Source organism: Lemur catta, chromosome 16 (genome assembly GCF_020740605.2).
Source record: "Lemur catta isolate mLemCat1 chromosome 16, mLemCat1.pri, whole genome shotgun sequence".
NCBI classification, from domain to species: domain Eukaryota; kingdom Metazoa; phylum Chordata; class Mammalia; order Primates; family Lemuridae; genus Lemur; species Lemur catta.
In genome coordinates this window covers 24,559,256-24,580,833 of record NC_059143.1, presented here as the reverse complement: position 1 = coordinate 24,580,833, position 21,578 = coordinate 24,559,256, and the positions used below count along the sequence as shown (strand labels likewise).

General features: G+C 38.6%; 1 protein-coding gene across 1 annotated transcript in view; it reads right to left on the bottom strand.

Moving 5' to 3' along the window:
• Nucleotides 1-16,028: 16,028 nt before the first annotated feature.
• ASXL3 (ASXL transcriptional regulator 3) overlaps nt 16,029-21,578 on the bottom strand; it is a 136,368-nt gene continuing 130,818 nt past the window's right edge. The window contains exon 11 of the mRNA XM_045527209.1: nt 16,029-20,565. Coding sequence (XP_045383165.1) covers nt 16,858-20,565 — 3,708 coding nt within the window. The 3' untranslated portion in view covers nt 16,029-16,857. The remainder of the gene's footprint in view (nt 20,566-21,578) is intronic.

Genomic DNA, 21,578 nt, shown 5'->3' with positions numbered 1-21,578 from the left:
TTAACTATTACTGTTTCGAAACTACAAAGACAAATTTTGATTGATTTAAAAATAGTTCAAGAATATAATTTAAACATGCCAAGTCATTTTACATATTCTTAATTTAAGACAATATAAATCACTATGTTTCCAAATTGGTCCATAGATGGCCATCAAAAGTTTACCTTTCTAGGTTTGTAAGGAGCTAATTCCCCAAGAAGAGAGAAATACAAAACAGATGTCCATTTGCCTTTCAGGTCACAGCCATCCAAAGTCAAAAGCTGACGGAGAAAGCCAAACCAAAAGAGAGACATAAAGGCAAGAGCCCTGTGGCAAAAATCAATCAATCAATCAAGTGAAAATTATGTCTACTCCATTAAGCTTAAAATGACAGGCTAGGTGAAAGAAAGATCTGTGTAGAAAAGAAAAACCCTAAGACCCAAATCTTTACAACTGACCTTTCTTTGACCTGCTCTCCAAATCCTCCAAAACCCACTTCCCTCCTTTAGAATTAATAACCCATAAGGCACCAGTTATGAGTATGATTTTTTGCAATTACTGAAGAGTTTTCCAGTCTTCCCTATTCAGAGAAACCACTGTAGGTCACTGTGGCTCAACCAGAATTTGAAATTTGCCAGTATTTCATACAAATGCATTTTTGTTCATTTTCCTTTAGCTCCTAAATTACTTTTTGGCATTGCCCTTTCAAAAACTTGATTTAGTATTGGCTTCAACTTCGTGAGTTGCCCTTTCAATCAAAAGATATCTCTATTTTACATTTGTTTGACCCGGTTGCTTTTTGGGCCCCAAATTGCCTTGCTTTGTGTTGAGGAATTTCAACCTATATGTACCCTTTCTTATATTCATGTCTCCTTTGGGAAAAGTGACATTTTTAGAGCCCTGAAGACGATTCCAGGTTGTTTTCCTTTCCTCCTACCCTCCAAAATTTGAGAAGGAGTCACTAGCCCAGTGTTTATTATATTTTTCTTCTATCTTACAATAAATATTTCATAGGCTTTAAAAATGGCATTTATTGTTGTGTATGCTCTGTAACAATTCCAAAGATAGCGGGCAGGAAGGTAGTTTGCTCCTTTATCCCTCCGATATCACGTAACCAATGACAATATTTTGGTGTGTATCTCTCCATTCTTATTTCAAGGCTTTTGCAAACTTATGCAAACACTGACTTACATATTTGTTCTTTCCACACCTCTTTTGGTTTTCCAGATGTGATTTGTTTTCTAAAATTTCTTAGTGCTGGAATTGTAACTTGTTCAGATATATTCTTTCTTAATTTTCCTTCATGCTTTTACATATTTGCACTTAAGTCATATTCTGGGGGCCTTGCTTCAGCCATTAGCAGATCTGACAGACCCTTTTGGGGCAGGGATATTCCCCCTGCACAGCCGCCGGCTGTCCTGTCTTGCTGATCCTCAGGGATGTCCAAGTATAATTTGGCTTCATCCATCCTCAGCTTTTCTCTTCTCTGAGAGTTCAAGGGAACTGGATCCAATTCAGCGAGCAGGTGTTTCTTGGCGATTGCTGCTGTGTGGCAATGGTCCCTTGCACAGGCTTCATCAAACATTAGCTTAACAAGGACTCTGTTATAGCAAGAAAAAGATTCCAGAAGTTGTGTAACAAATAGGGTGTGTTGGCAGGGTACTCATATGGACTCAAAACATCTTAGTGCTGTTCTGTTGAAAGATTTTTCTCTTACTTGGTCAGCTTTAACTGGTCACTCCCAGACCTAGAAAATCACTGCTTCTTCAGAGCAGGCTGATTTCACCTACAAAATGTGTTCTTCGTGAGCAACTTTACTGGTCAGTTAGCTAGATGAACCATATACGTAAAACAGATTGAGCAGCCACTGGGTGGCAGCAGAAATTTGATAAATACACTACATGACTATGTTATGGTTTTATACTATCTCTTCTTGTTTACCATACTAAAAGACAGCATCATTTTAACCAAAATGTCTTTTGATAGATAATATTCATCTAATTAACCTCTCTATTATAAGCTAGCATATTCAACTCTGAGAAAACATTTAAAACAATACATTTCACAACCTAATCTATGATTATATTAATAATATAATTTTTATTACTACTCAGAATGACTTTGTATTGGCATAAGTTGTTTTTCTAATAATTACAAGTTGCCATTACTTTTAGTAGCTTTATAGATCTGTTAATAGAAGTCACATATATTTAAAGAAGAAATGTTGAAGAATTCAGAAAAGACAAAAAAATTACTCAAAATTCCTAACCTACAATTAACTATTAATAGTCACTTGCTAATACATACATTGTCTTTTTTGATGTGTAGTTGTTTTTTCAATAATAATTAGATTATTTTTTACGTACCATTTTAAACTGCCATTTTTTACTGAATATACTACAAATTACCTCTCGTGTCATTAAATATTTTTTATATTATATTTAGTGATTGCATAATATTCACTCATATAGCTAGACTAACTTTTTTTTTTTTTTTTTTGAGACAGAGTGTCACTTTGTTGCCCTGGCTAGAGTGAGTGCCGTGGCGTCAGCCCAGCTCACAGCAACCTCAAACTCCTGGGCTTAAGCAATCCTACTGCCTCAGCCTCCCGAGTAGCTGGGACTACAGGCATGCGCCACCATGCCCAGCTAATTTTTTCTATATATAGTTTAGTTGGCCAGCTAATTTCTTTCTATTTTTAGTAGAGACGGGGTCTCGCTCTTGCTCAGGCTGGTCTAGAAGTCCTGACCTCGAGCGATCCACCCGCCTCGGCCTCCCAGAGTGCTAGGATTACAGGCGTGAGCCACCGCACCCGGCTAGACTAACTTCTATAGCCAGTTTTCTTTTGTTAAATATTTGCCCATGTTCCTAATATTTACTCTTACAAACAATGGTTGTGAATTTTGAATGCTAGGTAGCTGCTGGTTTTCAGCCTTCCAATTTTAAGTGATAAATTAATATTTTATATAAAGAAACATTCTGGTACAATGTGTTTGTTAGCTTTCTGATCAGAACTTTCTGGTTAGAATCACTTAGGGTGGGTCCTACATCAGAATCTCAAAGGTAAGGCCCAGAATTCTGTATCTCAACACACTACATAATCTATTTCAATGCACATTCAGGTTTCAAAACCATTGGCACTCTGAATAAAACTATAGAGTCAGAGGACCCCAACAATAACATTGATGGAAAATCCACAAACCTGGAAGAACATTTACCTTTCATTTGTCTCCATTTCTTCCTTTATTTAGTGAAAATGATGATATGTCCTAAGGTTAGGGTAATGCCATAGGAATACCGGTGTTTATGAAGAGTTCATTTCCAACTTTAACATGCAGGTTTTAAAGATACTGTGGGGAAGAATATGTCTTTTTGAATACCAGAGATCATAAATTGTGAGCATAATATACAATAAACATTATGCTAAGCAGTATACATGTATTGTATCCCTCACAACAATCTTGCCAGGTATAAGCTCAGATGGTGAGATGGTTAAGTAAAGCAACCCAGGTTTCATTGTACATATAAAAATCTGAATTCAGACAAGTTTATCTGGTGCAATAACCTGTGTTCATTCAACTCTAGTACTCTGTCAGGCTATATGCAAAAAGGTAGAGCTATAGGTAGGTGGATGAAGTTTCTTCCTGGTTCAATATAGTTATTGTGTGGTTACTGGTTCTTCTCATCTCCAGTAAGAGAAATAAGAGATTATTTAAGAGCTGATGCTGTTATAGATTATCGAGTTTATTGAAGGGCAAACCTTGGATTTATTTGTTTTTTGGATTTTTTTAGGCCTTTGCATTTTAGATGCTCTAATTGTCAATTACAGGTCAGATGGTCATGCATACATTGTTCAGAGGATTTGAAACAATGTAATAAAATATTCCACTAAACAAAAACATACCTCTGCTGACAGTTTCCTTAAAATTTACAGTTACTCATACCTAGAAGGGTCTGTGGCAGAGAAGCTAATTCTGGAGCACTTCATACACTCACATTTACCTGTAACTATAGGGGTTTATAAAGGGCATGACTTTTGAGGAAAGTGGGTTCTTTCCAGTTGATTTAATATGTTTGACTCTTACTTTCCTCATCTGACAATGAGAATACCACCTTCTTAGTTCTCAGAGGTTGGCTTTAGACCTAGCAAAGCCTGAGATGAAGTGACACATAAGGCTCTTTTAATATCTTGCTTGGTGATAAATAATACAACTTCTTATTAGAAGTCTAATGACATGGGCTCAGGAAAAATATTTAATTTCAATCATTTACTGGAAAAGCTACACTTTCTTCTTAAGTTGTGCCTCTGGAAAGAGCAAATCCTGTCAGTCATGCAAGAACCTTGGTAAATGGAAGGCCTGGAAAGTTCATTATTTTGCTTTGTGTAAAAGCCTCCTCTTTCTAGCAGAACATTCTGAGAATGAGAGATAATTTTATGTAAATTACCTACGATAGCACACTGAGATCCAGGGTCCTACATTTGCTTTTGCCTCTTCCCAGAAGGCCTTTCCATGCTCTCACAACTTTCACCCCCTTCTTTGATTCTCTATTCAAATATTACCTCTGTCTGAGTCTGCATGGGCTGCCACAACAGAGTACCATGGACTGGTGGCTTAAACAATAGAAATTTATTTACTCACTGTTTTGAAGGCTGGAAATTTAAGATCAAGATGCTAGTAGAGTTGGTTTCAGATGAGGTCTCTCTCCCTGGCTTGCAGACGGCCACCTTCTTGCTTCATCTTAACATGACTTTTCCTCTGCGCTCATGTGGACAGAGAGAGAGACAGTGACTCTTTTTTCTCTTATAAGAATACCAGTTTTATTGGATTGGAACCCCGCCCTTATGACCTTATTTAAGCTTAATTACCTCCTTATAGGCCATATTTCTAGACACAGTTACATCAGGGCTTCGGGCTTCAGCCTATGAATGGAGGGAAAAATTCAGTTCATAGCACCATCCCAGTGAGGCCTTCTCTGGGAGCCCTATATACATTTACAACCTCCACAGCCCCAATATTCCCTATGTACTTACTATGCTTTATTTTTTTGGTAGCACTTTCAACTTTCAAACATACTATATATGTTATTATGTATATTTATCGCCTTCTTACCTGTCTTCCTCCACTGGAATGAAAGCTCAGGTATTTTTGACTGTTTGTTCATTGTGGTACCCATAGCATCTATGACAGAGCCTAGCAAAGAGAAAGCCACAATGTATGCATTTGTTGTGTGCATGAATGAACTATGCTGTGTTATACATGATGGAAGCTGCTAGAGATACCAAAAGATATGAGATAATACCCCTTTTCCTCAATACTTTTAGTCCAGTGACATATATGAGGCTCATTATAAATGAATGATAGCTTTCTATAAGTACAAAATATAACTCAGGGAATGATCAAAAAGGAATATAGGCCCCATGATGAGCTGAAATAAAAAAAAAAAAAAAGGAATATAGGAATCTCTATTGTGCATAGTCCAGACAGACCTTTGCTTTCCATGCAGAAACTAACTTCATCAGATTTGCATAAATCTGTTTGCTGAACTGTGGGTCAGGAAATCAGATTTGCAATTATTAAAGTTATCATCCATTCTTGAAAATATTTATAAGAGCCAACTGCAAAACATAAAAACAGGTCAAATCTATGTGTGAAAGTACATTTTAGAATCCATCCTCATAGTCATAAAGTAAACAGAAACATCCCCTGTGACCATATTTTAATAAACAACCATGTGTAAGAATAACCAATTACAGAATCTATTTTTTTTCTTTCTGATAAATTAGTTTGATATTCAACAAAGAAATTACTTACTAGGTCTTAGCCAAAGAGCTTTCCAAGTGAAGAGTTCTCAAATCTTATTAAGCTGGCAAAGGTGGTTTTATGTATTTTTAGCATCCCCTCATTAATTTGAATGTAAAACTATAGGAAAAATAATCTCTAATTTAGCTAGGAAATAACATTCATTTGCTTGCTAAGGTCTAGCAACAGAAGAATGTTAATGCATATTACTACCCATTATGACAATAGTGAACACAAAATGAAATGAGCAGATGCTGATTTACCTTCTCTGGCGAATCATGCATGGCACGAAACCACAATCCTGAAGCAAGCTAGACCATCTGTGCTGTTTTTGCCAGATGAGCCAAATTTGAGGACAAACCATTCTCCACACATGGGAGTTTTTTCTTTTAATTTTTTATTTTATATTATAAAGTATAATTTATCTAATAGAAGATACAGAAAATGATTTTGCTTCCTATACTATATTGCTAAATATTTTGACTCTGATAAAGTAGTTTGGAAATTAAAAATATAACTTCAAAGGAGACTTATCTTTCCAAAACTCTGCATCCCTCAATTTTGAGTTTGGAAATTAAATATAACTTCAAAGGAGACATCTTTCCAAAATCTGCATCCCTCAATTCTTCCCCCCCCCCACCACCACCCCTGCCCCATCTACACCCAAGCTGTTCTGGGAAATAGGATCTACTGGAAAGGTAAGTTTGAATGGCATTTTCTGAGAAAATTCTATCCATCTTATGACAATGTTTCATGGTTCAATGCTGAAGTACAACATACTAAAAAAAATGTCAATAACTTCATTTTTCTTAAAAAATCGAGTCACCAGCAAAACCTTTTATTCCATGTTATAGAGCACCTAGCATAGAGGTGGTGATTAAAATAAGAAGAATGTTGGATGAATTTTGGCACTGAAAGTGCCTTAGTCTTTAGAATTCCCCCGTTACAAGTATCAAGGGCCAAGTGTCGAGGGCCACCTCCTCATATTAAGTGAGATGACACATTGTCCTTAAAGAGAAAGGGAAAGTGTCTCTTTTAGAAAATAGGAAAATGTAATTTCTCACTAAATCTAAACTTATAAAGGAATGTCTTAGTTTCACAATATTTTCAAACAAATTCTTGTTGAAATACTTAAAATATTAGGTTGCCAGATGGCTTTAATGGAAATATCTGCAAGCAAGAGGTGATAAAAGATGGCTTCATCCTGTAGGGGAGATAATGAGTCAGACACTGGGCAGGAATATGAATAACCCAAAGTCGTGCTCTCACAGCTGTGGCAGGATGACAGACAATGCAGTGTGGATCACTGGGTGCCACAGACTTAGGCTTCTCTGTGTAGTAACGTCCATTGCTTGTGTCTGCAGTTACCAGTGTGGAATTAATAGAGCTGTAGGATTCACTTAAACAGGCAAGGCTTGCTTGGAAAAATATTGATACAGGTGAAGTTCATCTCTGGTACTACATATTTTGGTGTTATCTGTTCGCTGACTCTTCTATGCTTTTTCATACTCCCCAGTGACCAAAACATCTCCCTTCTGTTATCGCCAGCAGGGTGGGAAACGTTTATTTCTTAAATGTACTAGACATTTTGTAAGTTCTTTGACTTCAATCCAAACTTGCAACTTGCATGTGCAAGACTAGCTCTTTGTTTTCTTATTCCCACCCTAATAAATATTATGAATAGCCAGAAGCAATGTCTTCTCCTTAAAAAAATCAATTGCTCACACTGAAGTTTATATAAGGGGCATTGCAATTTGTTTTTTTGCTACAGTCTCTATTTGACTTTTACATACAAGAATATGTATTATATTGATTTTTTTTAAGTATTAAAAAGTCCATGACCACCAAGGACATAAGGCACCACAAACATCATTTTGATATGTTGTTAACTTTTACAAAATCAATTATTAACATTACCAACATCTGAACATATTCCTAGATTCATGAAAGAAGGGCTTGGGGACAGAGCTCTGAACTATGTAAAGGACCTACCTGTGAGACAAAGCATTAAATAGCAAGCATAAGAAGTCATGTTTGCTCATTTCGGCTTGCTAGAATAATTTCACAAAGCCCCTGACTTTGTGACAACACGCAGCTCTCTGGAAGAATGCTTTGAAGACAAAATAGGATAGAGCACATAGTTCTTACATCTCTTGCCTGAGACACTATATTCCTTGAAAGATAAATGACCCCAGCCCTGACATTTTCCTACACATAAGATAACACCTGACAGGGTTACTGTTTACACCTCTACAATCTATAGCCAGATGTACGCTTGCACCCAAACTTTGATGTGATTTTGCATGTACTGAACCTACACTACCTATTTATAAACTAAAACACTGTTTTGGAGCAGTCTGCAGAACCTCTCTGAAAGACTGTTCCCAGGCTGTAGTCCTCAGTTTATAGTCCTCAGTAAGACTTCTGAATAAAACTAACTTTAATTTTTTAAAAGCTTGATTTCTTTTTTTTTAGTTGACAGTCATATACTTCAAAGAGATCATTATCAGAAAATAGTGTCTTTATTGATGAACCCTGTTCCAGGGAAATGGTTGGGATGCTGACGGGGAAGAACGTGCTCTTCTGTCCCATGAGACTGCCTTTACACCATGCCAGGGGAGGGAGACAGATGCCCTTCCGTAGGGCTCATTCTCAGCCAGTGACAGTCCTAAAGTATTTCATTCCCTTGGCTGCTCTCTTGCTCACTCCACCTTGCACATGTTTTGGTTACACTCTTGTCAAATTAAATTAAAATTATTTTATTGTCTTTCCCACTAGGCTATAATTTTTTTAAGGTTCAGGGCCCAGTACTTAGCAGAATCTGTGTAGCAGCCATTGCATCTTGTGGCAAATAACAGAATGGGCTTTGGTTTCTGAAAAATCTTTATACCCCCAATCTTAGCTCAGTATTCTTTAAACTTTCTAAGCCTCAGATTTCTTATTTATTACATAGGTAGTAAAGCAATATTGACTTTATAGAGTTTTTCTAGGAATAAATGTGATAATATTTGTAAAATGCTTTGCAGCACTCGGTACTTACCATTTCCCTAATATTATCAATTACTATTATTTTTTAGAAAGACAATCTGCCTTTTTGAAACAATCCTGGGAACTTGCCATATCTGGTTTTATAGTTAAAACTCTTAAAATTTTATCTATATGAAGGGAACTTGTAAAATCTCCATATTCAGATCATGAAGTTGTCTTTAGCTTCATTTTTTTAGGTAATGATATTTATTACTGAGTCACAATTATAAAACTGGGATTGTAGGGAATGGTATCCTTCATTATTCCAAGTTTTTGCCAAACAAAGCTTTTTGGACAGAAAACTTGCCACCAAAGAACCTTTCCAATATCAAAATATGAAGGAAAAAAGAAACTGCCTCCTACCAATGTCACAGTGTCTTTCTGATAGTCAAAAAGTGTACGGTCTGCTCTGAACTGGCCCTCTGGCAGTGAGATTAGGTATTTTTAGATTAAAGGTAACAATGTATCCATAGACTCCTACTCTGAATGTAGTTTTTAAAAGCTTTTTAATTTGTTGAATGTTTCTTTTTAAGATACCCAGTAATTTCCCATAGATTTTATTTGCCTTCCTGAAGATGTAAAGATGTAAAGGCATGTGCTAAAAAAACCCTACACTGAGCCAACGATTAAAGGAAGAAGGGTGTAAAGTGTGACAGTGGCTTCCACTTAGAAGCCATCGTAGACAACTGTTCCTATTCATATACCAAGCCTTTCAAACCTCATTTTGAGATTTAACTTGATTAGCAAATGAAGTTTCTATTACAGTAAGAAATGTTTCATTTCCATATAAATGGACATACATAAATGCTGTAACTTTTACGTGGGAGAGAAAACTCAGAAAAAGCTCATATGTTTCCTACAGTTACTGAGGCCAGTCATTCTTTCATACATCTGAAAGATGCGATAACATCCCAGAATTGGATATTGAAAGCCACACAAATCAAGGAAAAAAGAACCATAGTTCTGTACCCCTCTGAAGTACCTCTGTATTCCTTCTTCATTGAAGACTAAGGATCCTGTACACAGTGTTTTTCTGAAATAAAATAATTTGGAACCAGAGATATAAGTTGGCAACAAAGGTGAAACCTATTTTTCATTTACAAATTTTCTATAAAAGTAATAAAGACTTTGTGATGAGGCCCCAGAAGATGAGATGGATCTTATGCAACTGCAAGTGTCTGAGATTTGTTTTAAAGCAACTAATGCTCCCAGTCTTTGGCCAAGTTGTTATTTATGAGGAGCATCCAGTGGACAATCTACTTGGAAAAAGCAAAAAGAGGAAACTCCTAGACATTTGATTGTGTTTGTGTTAAAGCTCACCTTTGAACCACCTCTGAATGATTTCCTTATATAAATACATATATATGGGGAGATGATGGTCAAAGAGTACAAAGCCTCAATGAGGAGAAACAAGGTTTTTTAACTTTGAGATACATTGCACAGCATGGTGAATATAGTAATGTACATTTCAAAATTGCTAAGAATTGCAAACGTTCTCACCAAAAAAGTATTTGAAGTGATAGATATATTAACTAGCTTGATTTAATTATTCCACATTGTATTCATAATTCATATCACTTTTGACTCTAAAAATACATATAATTTGTGAATTTATAATTAAAAATAAAAATTAAAAAATGAGATTGTGGAAAGTAATTTTAGCTTAACAACAGTAAGTACCTCAGAAACAAACTTTCCCATAAATGCAATGAATGTATTAAATACACATCCTAACTGTTGATAAAAGCAGATTCCGAGAACTCCTTCGTTCATGAAACTAACATTCAATCTTCACTGATTTATTGTAATAGGGTCCTGTTTTTCGATTTGTCTACCATCTGTCTGGATTTGCCAATGTCTTACAAGATTGCTAAATATTTTTAATACCAGATTTTCTTATAGCCAGATATCACAATGGAATATTTACTATAGCTGCAAAACTTAAAACTGATTATTTTAAAGTGGTAAACAATTCAGCCTTGTTTTGTAAATCAGATGATTTTAAGTAATGAAGAGTATATGGTAATCAATGACACTGGAAACTTGAATAAAAGTTTCCATAGGGAAGACTTGGTTTATTGCCCAGTTTAGACTTCCAGATTGACTGTGACATTTGATTTAAACTTTTCATTTTTGCAGATCACTGTGAATAATTGTGTGTACTCTGACTTGAAATATTAAGTCTAGGTGATCTATAACCAAAGACTTTAAATAATTTTATGGAGTGGGAAACACTTTCTAGGATTTATGTTGAATTGTCTTCTGCAGAAAGCAGCCACGAATTGTTTCAACTATGCTCCTGGCTAGGTTCCTTCTAAATAACATAATTATCTTTGATGACAATAAAGTATGTGAAAACTGACAAATCACTGGATAAATCACTTGTTCTTAGGTAAGGGATATGATGGATACAAATTAATACTTTAGATACTATGAGAGATTATGACTCAAATTATGCCACATTAATGTATTAAAAATAATGGGATACTTATATAAAAATTGTATAATTGTACTCATTTCATGAGAATAAATGAATTAAAACATATAAAGCATTCAGATCAGTTTCCATAAATGTCAGCTTAGAGAATGCTGGATGTTCAGTTTTATCTAATGCACTTGGGACTAGATAATGCCTGTGTAGTAATGAAATGAAAATAAAAAAAAAAACCCTGCAATTCTAAATAAAAATTTAAAAGCATTTTGTAAATATGTTAATAGAAAATAAAAACAGTGGAACAAAAAAGGAACATCATTGTAGTAAAAATAATGCAACTTAGAAATATCCATCCTCTGACTTACTTGAATAAGTTAGGCTTTTATTATTTTAGTTTTTGGAGGAGAAAGAAGCATGTTTTATTCTTTTTATTTTCCTCCAAAAGTAAATATCCTCTTTCGCCATCTGGTGGCTAAAGACAACATTTTCCGTGTAGATGAAAACAGCTGAACTCATTTAACAGCCAATTATATTTCATGCTTTCTGATTCATCTTACTGAAAAGACATGAATATTTCTTTAACTTATGTAAATATAACTGACGCAGTTTTATTCTAATAGTTCACAGCATTTTATTCAAGTAACTGTAGCTATGATATTTCAATGTAGGATTTTAAAAAATTAACCAGAACAACTCTTTTATCACTTTCTGTACTATTCAAAGTTAAAATTAAATGTGGTATTAACAATTAGTCTGACCCGAACACTATTTGGTATAAAGAATTAAAAAAATCTTAATGAAAACAAGAAGGTCCAAATAAATTTTAAATAAGCATTGCAGATACCATTAATATCTGAAGTTTCACTTTTAGTTTTTACTATTTTAATAGTTACAACCATATCTTGATAATTTATCAGACCAAAAAGAAGTGTAATTTAACAGTATACACTTTAAACTTTCCCTATAATTTTTTTCTTAATTTTTTCATGTACTATTAGTACATCTTACATATATAAAATACTTCATTTCATTAAAAAATGTGAAATGACAATGATTTCATGTTTGATTCCTTTATTTTCTCCAGAATATTTTAATATTGAAACCCAAGTTGTTACTTTGAGAAAGGGAAAAAAAAAAACAGAGAAACATGAAGAGACAAACATTTCATTTCATTTAACTTATGGTATTGTGAGCAGTCACTTTTGTAGGCAACACTTGTTTTCTTTGTAGAAAAGAAATAAAAAACAAACAGCACCATTAAAGAATGCATGATCCCTGAATTCTAAACAAACACTGTCTAAAAATTTTTTAAATGCTCGTTGCACTCAGTCACATTTAGTCAGGTATCAAAGCAAGCGTAACAGTATTAAATTGTAGCAGTCTTACTGAATCAACTGCTCCTCCTTCTGAGGATTTTACACACCTTTTCTGAGTTTTTCCTGTGGGAATAATATATTCTTTGGTAGAGGACTGAAGGAGGATTTTACTTTTCTGTATGCTGATATAAAACGTCTATGTATGTTCAGGGCCTTTGCCCCCAATCTGTGTTTGTCATGCATGTTATGTTTGGGTTGATTTCACATTTTGCTGTTACACTGTAGGAGTAATACCGCCTTTTAAAAAAGGCATTAAATGGCTAATGTCAAACAGATGTAAACATTCAGAATACTGACCAAAAAAAGAAAAAAATACACACACACATTAAAAAAAAAAAAAAAAACTACTGAAAATATGAATCAGATTAGGTTTCCATGAAGCGAGGGGAATACAGCAGTACAAGAAAATTATGGCAACCAAGTAAAGCACTTTCTTTGAAACATTCATGAACAGTACAAATACAACAGAGTTTTTTTCTACAGTCTAAATTATTCTGCAACTATCAAATATAGTACAAAGCGAAATAGTATGTGCTATAAAAAAGCAGCTCCTTTAAATTATAGTAAAAATGCTTTTTGTTTGCTTTACAGTGACAAAGCATGAGGACTGAAGACGACAGGATTTTTCTATTCAGTGACATTTTGGCTACATAGGCCCCTGACAGTCTGACGAGTTCCCGTTCTAGGACTCTTCACATTGTTCTCTGGGAACACAGATGGACATTTTCTCCGGGCTCTGCACGCTCAGAGGGGTCACTCCCACCAGGCAGCTATCGCTGTGCTGGGCCTCAACACCATAGAGACCATGCGACCCCTAAGCTTGGCTTCAGCTTCTAAAACCTGGGACTTGACCTTCACGGAGGGACTGGGAAACCAGAGGCCACAATAACTGCCTCTTTTCAAATTGTGCGAGTCGAGTGTTTGAAAAGGAAATGAGGCTGCAGCAACCTGTATTCTTACTCTTGACTGCCTCGGGAAGCACCATATGCACCGGCTTGTTTTCGTGTTTATTTTGAACTGAGTAAGAATATCCAAGGTCCAGAAGTCAACTAAACCTCCTATAGCTCATCCCCAAAACACATACCACCCTAAAGTCTTTATAGCAACCAGGCTCAACCTCATAGGCTTGTTTTCAAGTTTTTTCCCCAAACTAGACCTTTGCAGGGAAATATCATATATAACTATGGTGCTCAGTTCACCAACATTTCTGCTATTCTCACTTTGGGGAAGAAAAAATATTTTCATTTTGAAAATGAATTTGCATCAAAATGCTCTTATTAACATGCCCATTAACTACCTAAATGTCTTTATACACCTCAGGCATATGCATATCATATAGGAGGGGGTTTAGGGAATAGCAGTTTTCTTCCTTCCCCTGCTCCAAAAGTGCTACTTAGGGAAATACATCCTTTGTGATAAAAAACAAAAATTGCATGTTACATGTGCAAGTTCTATTCCTGATAGGGATAAAATAGTGTCCAGTCATCAGGATAATGCACACACTAAAATTTGCACATTACACCACAATAACCATGTAGTAAATAACATACTCCATTTGCACATAGGCAGACACATGTAGAAATCTGGAAACTAAGAACCTACTCACCTAATTCAAATATACTGGCTTTTGTATTTTATTAAATGGACACCTATAGAATATCTGATCCACATTTTACTTCAGAATTTCTCTTCTTCCTTGCCATTATTTTTTGGCCAAAAGATATTAATTTTTCAGTTATATAAATGATATTAGAACACCAGGAATTTGAACTGGGGCGAAAAAGAGCAAGGGCACAGAAAAATGATGTTCTTTGGACCTGGATGATAGAATCCATGCACTATCAACAACTGATTCTCCAAACCTATTATGGGAAAAAGCAAAACATACAGAAGGACACTTCTCTTTATTCCCAGTAAGCAACTTGCAGGCAGTATTCAACAAAGACAGAACTGATAATGAGCTCAGTCTCCCCTCGGCCTCAATTGTACCTTACATACAGAGTGCAAAGGTTTTGTAGACTGCAGTTTCTTTCAACACTGTGTCAGTTACTGATGTGGTAGTTTTCAATCTGCTGGTGTAGACAGTATCTGACACTGGTATAGCGGTGAGTGGATTTGGAAGAAGGAATTGGCATGCAAGTGTCTGTATCATAGAGGTGCCCCACTGTGAGACTAAGAGCATGATCTTCAGAATCAAGATACCACAGCCAAGCGGACCACAAAGACACCACTGATAAGGATGCCACTCCAGGACAGCCTGGTATGATGCTGGAACTTACGCTGCATTCTTTGGGAAGGGCTGGTTAAGTGCATTGCTAACTTTCTCAGTTGTTAATTTTACTGTGAAAAACACGAGCGACAGTTCTGAAGCACTGAATCGGGGCCACAGCGGCAGGCCTTTCTTTGCTTTTTTCCTATGAAGATAAAGTACCTTTCACTATCAGCAATTTGTTATCCAAAATGATGTCTCTATCACCTAAAGAAATTTGGCAACATCACAATAATAAATATGGAGGGAAAAAAACATATACCGTAGTTATTATAAAAAACCACAAGTGTTCGTTTTCTTTCAGGAATGTAATTTCTGCTCATTCCAGTCAACTTTTAAGACGTATTTTAAAGGAATGTCAAAAAGTTTACTTGGATTAGGATGATCCCATGTGAAAATATCTGTCACTCTTACCCTGGATACAGATGATTTCCCCCCGTGTTTTCTTTTTTTTTTTTTTAATTCTACAGCCACAATCAATCAATGGGTTAATGGCACTCCACATTTTGTGCTCTGTAATCGGAAGTTAAATGGACGTGGTTTTTGTTTTCTTTTATCTTCCCACAATGTGCATGTGCTTTTGAATTTGCTTTTGGGAACAGAGCCTTCTGAACTACAGCTGTTCTCCGGCATGAGAGTGGCCAAAGTGTATGGAATGGTAGCTCAAATACTCAACATTCAGACTTTACTGGATAAACACTGAAGATAATTGTAAGATGCAGTATCCCTTTTTCAAAAGCAGTTCCCTCAAATACGAAGAATGGATTGAATTCACCTGAGGGAGAAAACAAACTATGTCATACCTAGAACAATTCTTGAAAATAAGGATTATTTCAGAGTCAAATACACAGGTAGTGAATCATGAGAAAAAAAATTGTTCTGAAAAATGTCAACTTTTCAGCCTTGGGTAGTCCCTTTTGTCATCAACGACACTTTTAAAAAGAGGTGTCTGACCTTTGCAAGGTCAGCAGCCAGAATGCATGGGTGTCACCAATAAAGGACTATATTATTTTTCCCCCAATTTTAATATCTAGTAATTGTATTAGAGTGAAATAATGGACTAATATTTACACTATCAACCCATTTATATGTGCATATAGAGCATTTTATTCTTTTGCTTTTAATTTTAGGACATTGGTTTCAAACTTGCTCTTAAAAGCCACACTTGAAGCTCCAAAACCCTCTGGTCTATAACTCTGTTGCCAACTGATCTCACATTACCAGGTGTCAAACGGCTACAACCAGATTCCTGGGCATGAGGCCTGTGCTGCCACCTCAGGAGCAGGACACATTTCACTACGATATGTGTACAAAATCCAAGGCAGATCTAGATCTTCTGCACAGTCTCTGAGAAAGAGCAAAAATGGAAGAAAGAGAATAATCAGGACAGTGGATTTCATTAATGGCATACCTCGTTTAATATAACTTTTGGGATATGAATAAATACAAGGAATCACACATTTAAATCAGATTCCCCTGTCCAAATGTGATTTAATAGTTGTGGTCAAGTCCAGGAAAGCCAACTGTAAAAGCCCTTGCTGTAATGGCTAATCTACGGAAAAATGCATAACCACCTTCAATCACTTTTATCAACTTCTTTCTACATCTGCATTCCTGGTCCTTAAGTAATGAAAAATGGCCTTTTCCTATCTACACCTGGGTTAAAAGAATAAAAAAAAAAAAAAAAAAAAGAATGGAGAAGTGACCTGTGTACACACAGACAGAAATTTTCCAAAGCTGGGGATGGCAACTAAATACATAAAAGATATGCCACTTAGCCATCCAGTCGGGAGGCATCCTTCCCTTTACGAGAGAAATGCAAGAAAACAATAATCCCATAGAGAAAAGATAATCTGTTCCAAAGCAAAATAAATTAGCATGATATAAACGACCGTGTTTTTCAATTTGCTGCTGCCGATGCTGTCTGGCTTTTCCGTGTGGAAAAGGGATACTGCATCTTTCACTCAGCTTTTATCGTACAACTAGGCATGCTACACAGAGTTTTGAAGGACCTATGCAGTCGTCATGGCAGAAGGCCCCACAGCCTTTGCACACAATCATGGCTTTCAGCCGGCAAGAGCATTTCAGTTCCAATTCGTCCGCGTTGCTGCTGTCGGCAAAGTTCTGAATGGGCATCTGAGCATTCGGACCAGGCAGGCCCGTGGCGGGGTTGGAGCCACTTCCCAAAATCCCAATGGACTTTTCAATTGCAGATGCTGCCCTTTTGAAGCTCGTGCTACCGAAGTGTATGGTTGGGTAATTTCCACAGAGCTGCTGTTGTTGCTGCACCTGCATTTTCTGAGCAGCTAATTGGGTGAAAGGCTTTTGTGGCTCAGAAAGCAAATAGGAAGAAAAATCTGCATTTTTTAGCGCAAACGCTTTTAACTGTTCTTTCATTTCATTCTGGTCATAGGAAACTTGTTTCATGCCCAGTTCACAGCTGCTGCTTAAACCTTCCTCAAAAGAAAGAGGTTCCGATTTTATATTGCTACATATGCCCGTGGACTGTGGCCAACTAAGTCGCTTAGTGGTTTCCATGGTAACTGGCGGTTGTTTTTGATCGGCGGGGACTTCTGCGTTGGGGAGAGGTGGAGGTAGCGGAGGTGGCGGTGGGGGAGGCGGGGGCAAGGCCAAGGGCGGCGGGGGCGGCGGGGGCGGCGGGGGGTGCACCAGCGCTTTGTTGGGCATGGCATGCGTGGTGCCGCCCACCTCGTCGCCGTCTTTCACGGGCACGTTGGGGGATAACATGGTGGCTAACCTCAGCGGGTGAGGTGCCGCGGGAAGACTCGCCTCTCCCAGTCCCTTCTGTTCCAGGCGCCTACTGAAGGCAAACGCGCTGCATCCCCCCGGGGGCTTGGGAGAGGCCTGCAGCAGAGCCGCGCTGGGCAGGGGGCCCCTGGCGGCCACAGGCATTTGGTACAACTGCGGTCTGTGCGAGGCCCCGGCGTCGGGGTGGAAGCCGCCATTCTTGTCCACGTGAAACAGGCTCTGCTGGAAGCTACACGAGGGCAGCAGCCGCTTCTGCTGTTTGACCTCGGGGCTGGGAACGACCCTGTTCTGCAGGGCGTGCTTGCTCAGCCACTCTTGCTTCAAGGGCTGGCCGTGTCCCAGCTGATTCACGCCGCCGCTGATGACACAAGGCACCCCTTTCACGTCCGCCTCCACCATCAGTTTCCCTGGTTCACATTTAACTTGCGTGTGCTCCCCCACAGTCCGGGCGACTCTCTTTTTGGGGTGGTTTTCTCGCTTTCTCATCTGTAGTGGTGCCAGAGTCCCTGCCAGGTATCCCTTGCCATCTGGATTTGGAGAGCTGGACGGCATTTCCACAGCGTTCCTCTCCGGGGCTGTTTTACCCGCTGAGGTAGTTTGAAGAGGCAAAGGCAGCCGGCTGATCTCAAGCTTGGCTCCCAGTCTGGGCTGTGGCAACACTTTTTCCAAAGGCAGGTTGCCCTGTAGTAACTGTGTCACCAGTGGATTGTTAGCCTCCACCGATGACAGTCGACAGCTTGAGCTCCCCGTGCTAGGGACTCTTTTCAGGGTGTCTGTAGCCAAGGACATAGCCTCTTCCATGGGACTCGAGGTGGAAGCTTTCACATTCTGTGTTTGTTGTACACTGGAGGCTACCTCTGCAGCCGGAGGCGGCAGCTCAGGGCCAGGGAAGTCTTCAGTCTCCATTCTAAAGCCCTTGTCCACTTCATGGAGTTCGGATTTCACAGGAAGAGTGACATTTGTTATGAGATTCCTGGGGTGAAGTTCCGACACGTTCAAGTAGCTGGCATGTTCAGTTTTGATGGCCTTCGGACAGCTCTGTTCTAGATATTCTTTTTGTTTATTTGCACCCGAGTGACTAACCAGAGGCTGTCCTGTGCTCCTCATCGCGTCCTCAGTCCAGCAAATCCTGTTACCTGGGTTGTATTGATTGCTACAGGTTGTGTCTGCTTCACTTTTGAAAGTAGCTGGGCCACGTGCCTGCTCAGCAAAGCTGTGACTAGGAGCAGTCGCCTCATTTAATTTATCTGGAACGACAAGGGGCAATTCTCGGAGGCTTGTGCAGGTGGCTTGCAATGTTTTACAATCTTGTTTCGTTGTAGATGCGGCAATGAAACTAGAACCGTGATCTAGGCCTTCATTTGCAACGGGCTCAGGCCTGCTGATAACAGACACCTGAGGACAGGCCATGGGTTGTATGGATGCCTCTGTCCTCACTGACCTGCCCTGGAGGTCCACGCTGGCTTCTGCACTTTCAATGGAGACAGTCAGAGACAAGCTGGAGGTCAGCGTGGCGCTGTGGTCCACTATGACTTTGCAGGGAATTGATCTGTTTATGGCTGCTGGTGCGAAGCCCCCTGGTGGTCGCTGAGGTTTCCCAGAATTGTCTGTCCTGTTTCGAGGCCCTGAATTTTTGTCCAAGCTTTCAGCACTTAACTTGGGAGGACTATCATAGGAGTTTATTGTTAGCATGTTTCCAGTAAACATTGTGACAGGTGGGTGTGCAACCAGAGAGTCTGTGACCGCGACAGAATCACTGCAGCTGAGGGCTGCTCTCACAGTGGTGTCCATGGATACAGTGGCCTGTTCTTCACTCCCAGGCATGGCTATCTTCTCGGAAGGAAATCTGTTGTTAATTCCCGTTGGGGGAATCAAGACAGAGCTAGTGGAAAGATGGTTTGGCAAACTATTTCCAATGGAGGGAGTTGGCACGGAGGTGTACTGACTGGAGACTAAGTTACCAGCGTTACTGCTTGGTATTAGTAACTGCTTATCATCCATGGAGCTCGATACACTAGAGCCCTCGGTAGTGGCCGGCATGGGAGTGCTTTCAATACATTTTGGTATAATGGCTATGCACGGAGTGTCAGTTCCCTGGATGGTTTTTAACATGCTTATATTACAAGCAGAGATCGTAGTGTTTGCACTGTCAACAGACATTAGAACAGAGGATTTATCAACAGAACTCACAAAGGGATGTTCTTTAATTGTTCCCGACATAGCAGTGCTGCAAACAGATACAGGGACAGAATTTTTATTAAAAAGCATGGGCACACTGCTATTTTCTGAAGAGGTAGATGAAACAATTTTCTCAGATAAATGTGACACAGGTATGTTTTCGTCAGAACTATGCACAGATAAGTCAGTGGCAGTTTCTGGAAGTTTAGTTGGGTTAAGAGACTGCTGTAATACAGTGGAGGTCTCCCGGAGGTGTGCAGACTTGTTGCTAGGAGATCTGCAGTTTGGATTGACAATAATGACACCCATTGAACCTTCCATTTTTGTTTCAGGGGTACAAGAAACTTCTAAGTTTGGAGGCCCTTCCTTTGAGCTGAGCAGAGGCAATCGGGTCTCTTTAGAGGTCTGGAAGAGGTGGGCTCGGGCTTGATGTTTTGCAAAGAGCTTAGCTTTTGTCTGCTCTTTGATGTGTGCCAGGGTTCTCGCCTTTCCACCTTCTCCTGGGCTCCCAATGGCTCCAGAGACGATGCTCGCTGCAGCAGCTACAGCAGCAGCGGCAGCAGCCTCTCGCTGGGCCCGAGCTTGCTGAGCCCGGGCCTTGATATCTGCAAGAGTCCTGGCTCCTGTGTTCCTGCCCCCACTGACGGATGTACTAGCGGATGCTCGAGACTCTGGTTTGGAGACTGGTTGGCTCTTGATTATAAAAGGTGGCCCAATTTTGGAAAGCTGGATCTAAAAGAGGGAGAGAAGAGAAAAATAACATGCTTCATACATGATCACAGAGGAGGCATGTGGAATGTGACAATGCAAGAGAAAAGACTAGCTAGATTCTCTCATGATGTAGAATGAACTACACCTAAATCCCTGGATGGGCCTTTAGGATATAAAGCAACAAGACATGTAGCATGAATGTGAAAATCAAGTTTTTAATCTACAAAAAAAATCATCAATTGTGACTTCATTTGGCATGGAAATGAAACATCTTCTTAAATGCCTCACATAAATGGAAACAAAATCCATGCTTCTTAAAATGAGGTTAGCTAAAAAAAAAACTTGAGATATTTAGTTTTTAAATTATCTTCCTTGTTGGCAAGAAAAACTAGAACCTCAAATCTATTTGAGTTTATCTGTCTTAATTTGACCTAAAGAAAAATGCCTTGACCAAGAAGTTGGTAACTAGTCAGAATTCTCATTCTGAATTTACGCAAAGGAACTGTGTGATCCTAGGCAAATCACTTTGTACCTGCTTCTCCAATAACCTCTCTGAACCAGGAACTCAGTGGTTTTTATGTACTCCCATGCCACCTTGCATGCTGCCTTATACATATATAATAAGAACACAGGAGAAGTTGGTAAACTCAGTTGTAAAATGAGACTAGTTATTTCTGGTCTATTTCCTTCAAAGAGCTGTTTTAAAGATGGAATAAGACTATATTTGTGAGAGTGCTCTGTTTTCCAAAGGGACTGTATTACCATTACATTTGCATAAGAGAAAGAGCAACTCTGATTTTCTGCTTCTAAACGAAAGTATGGGTTGGGCAGTTTCTTTTGATATTGGTAACCCACAATCTGCTGAATTTTATACATATATTGTTCACCTACTCATGCCAATTAAGAGACTCACAAACTCATCATCAAATTGATGAGGCACAAGACCTAACAACTGGCATCCCATAGCAATGCTGTGATGCTCCAGTCACTAAGAGCATTCTAAGAGTCATAGATTTGTAGAGGTAGAATGGCTC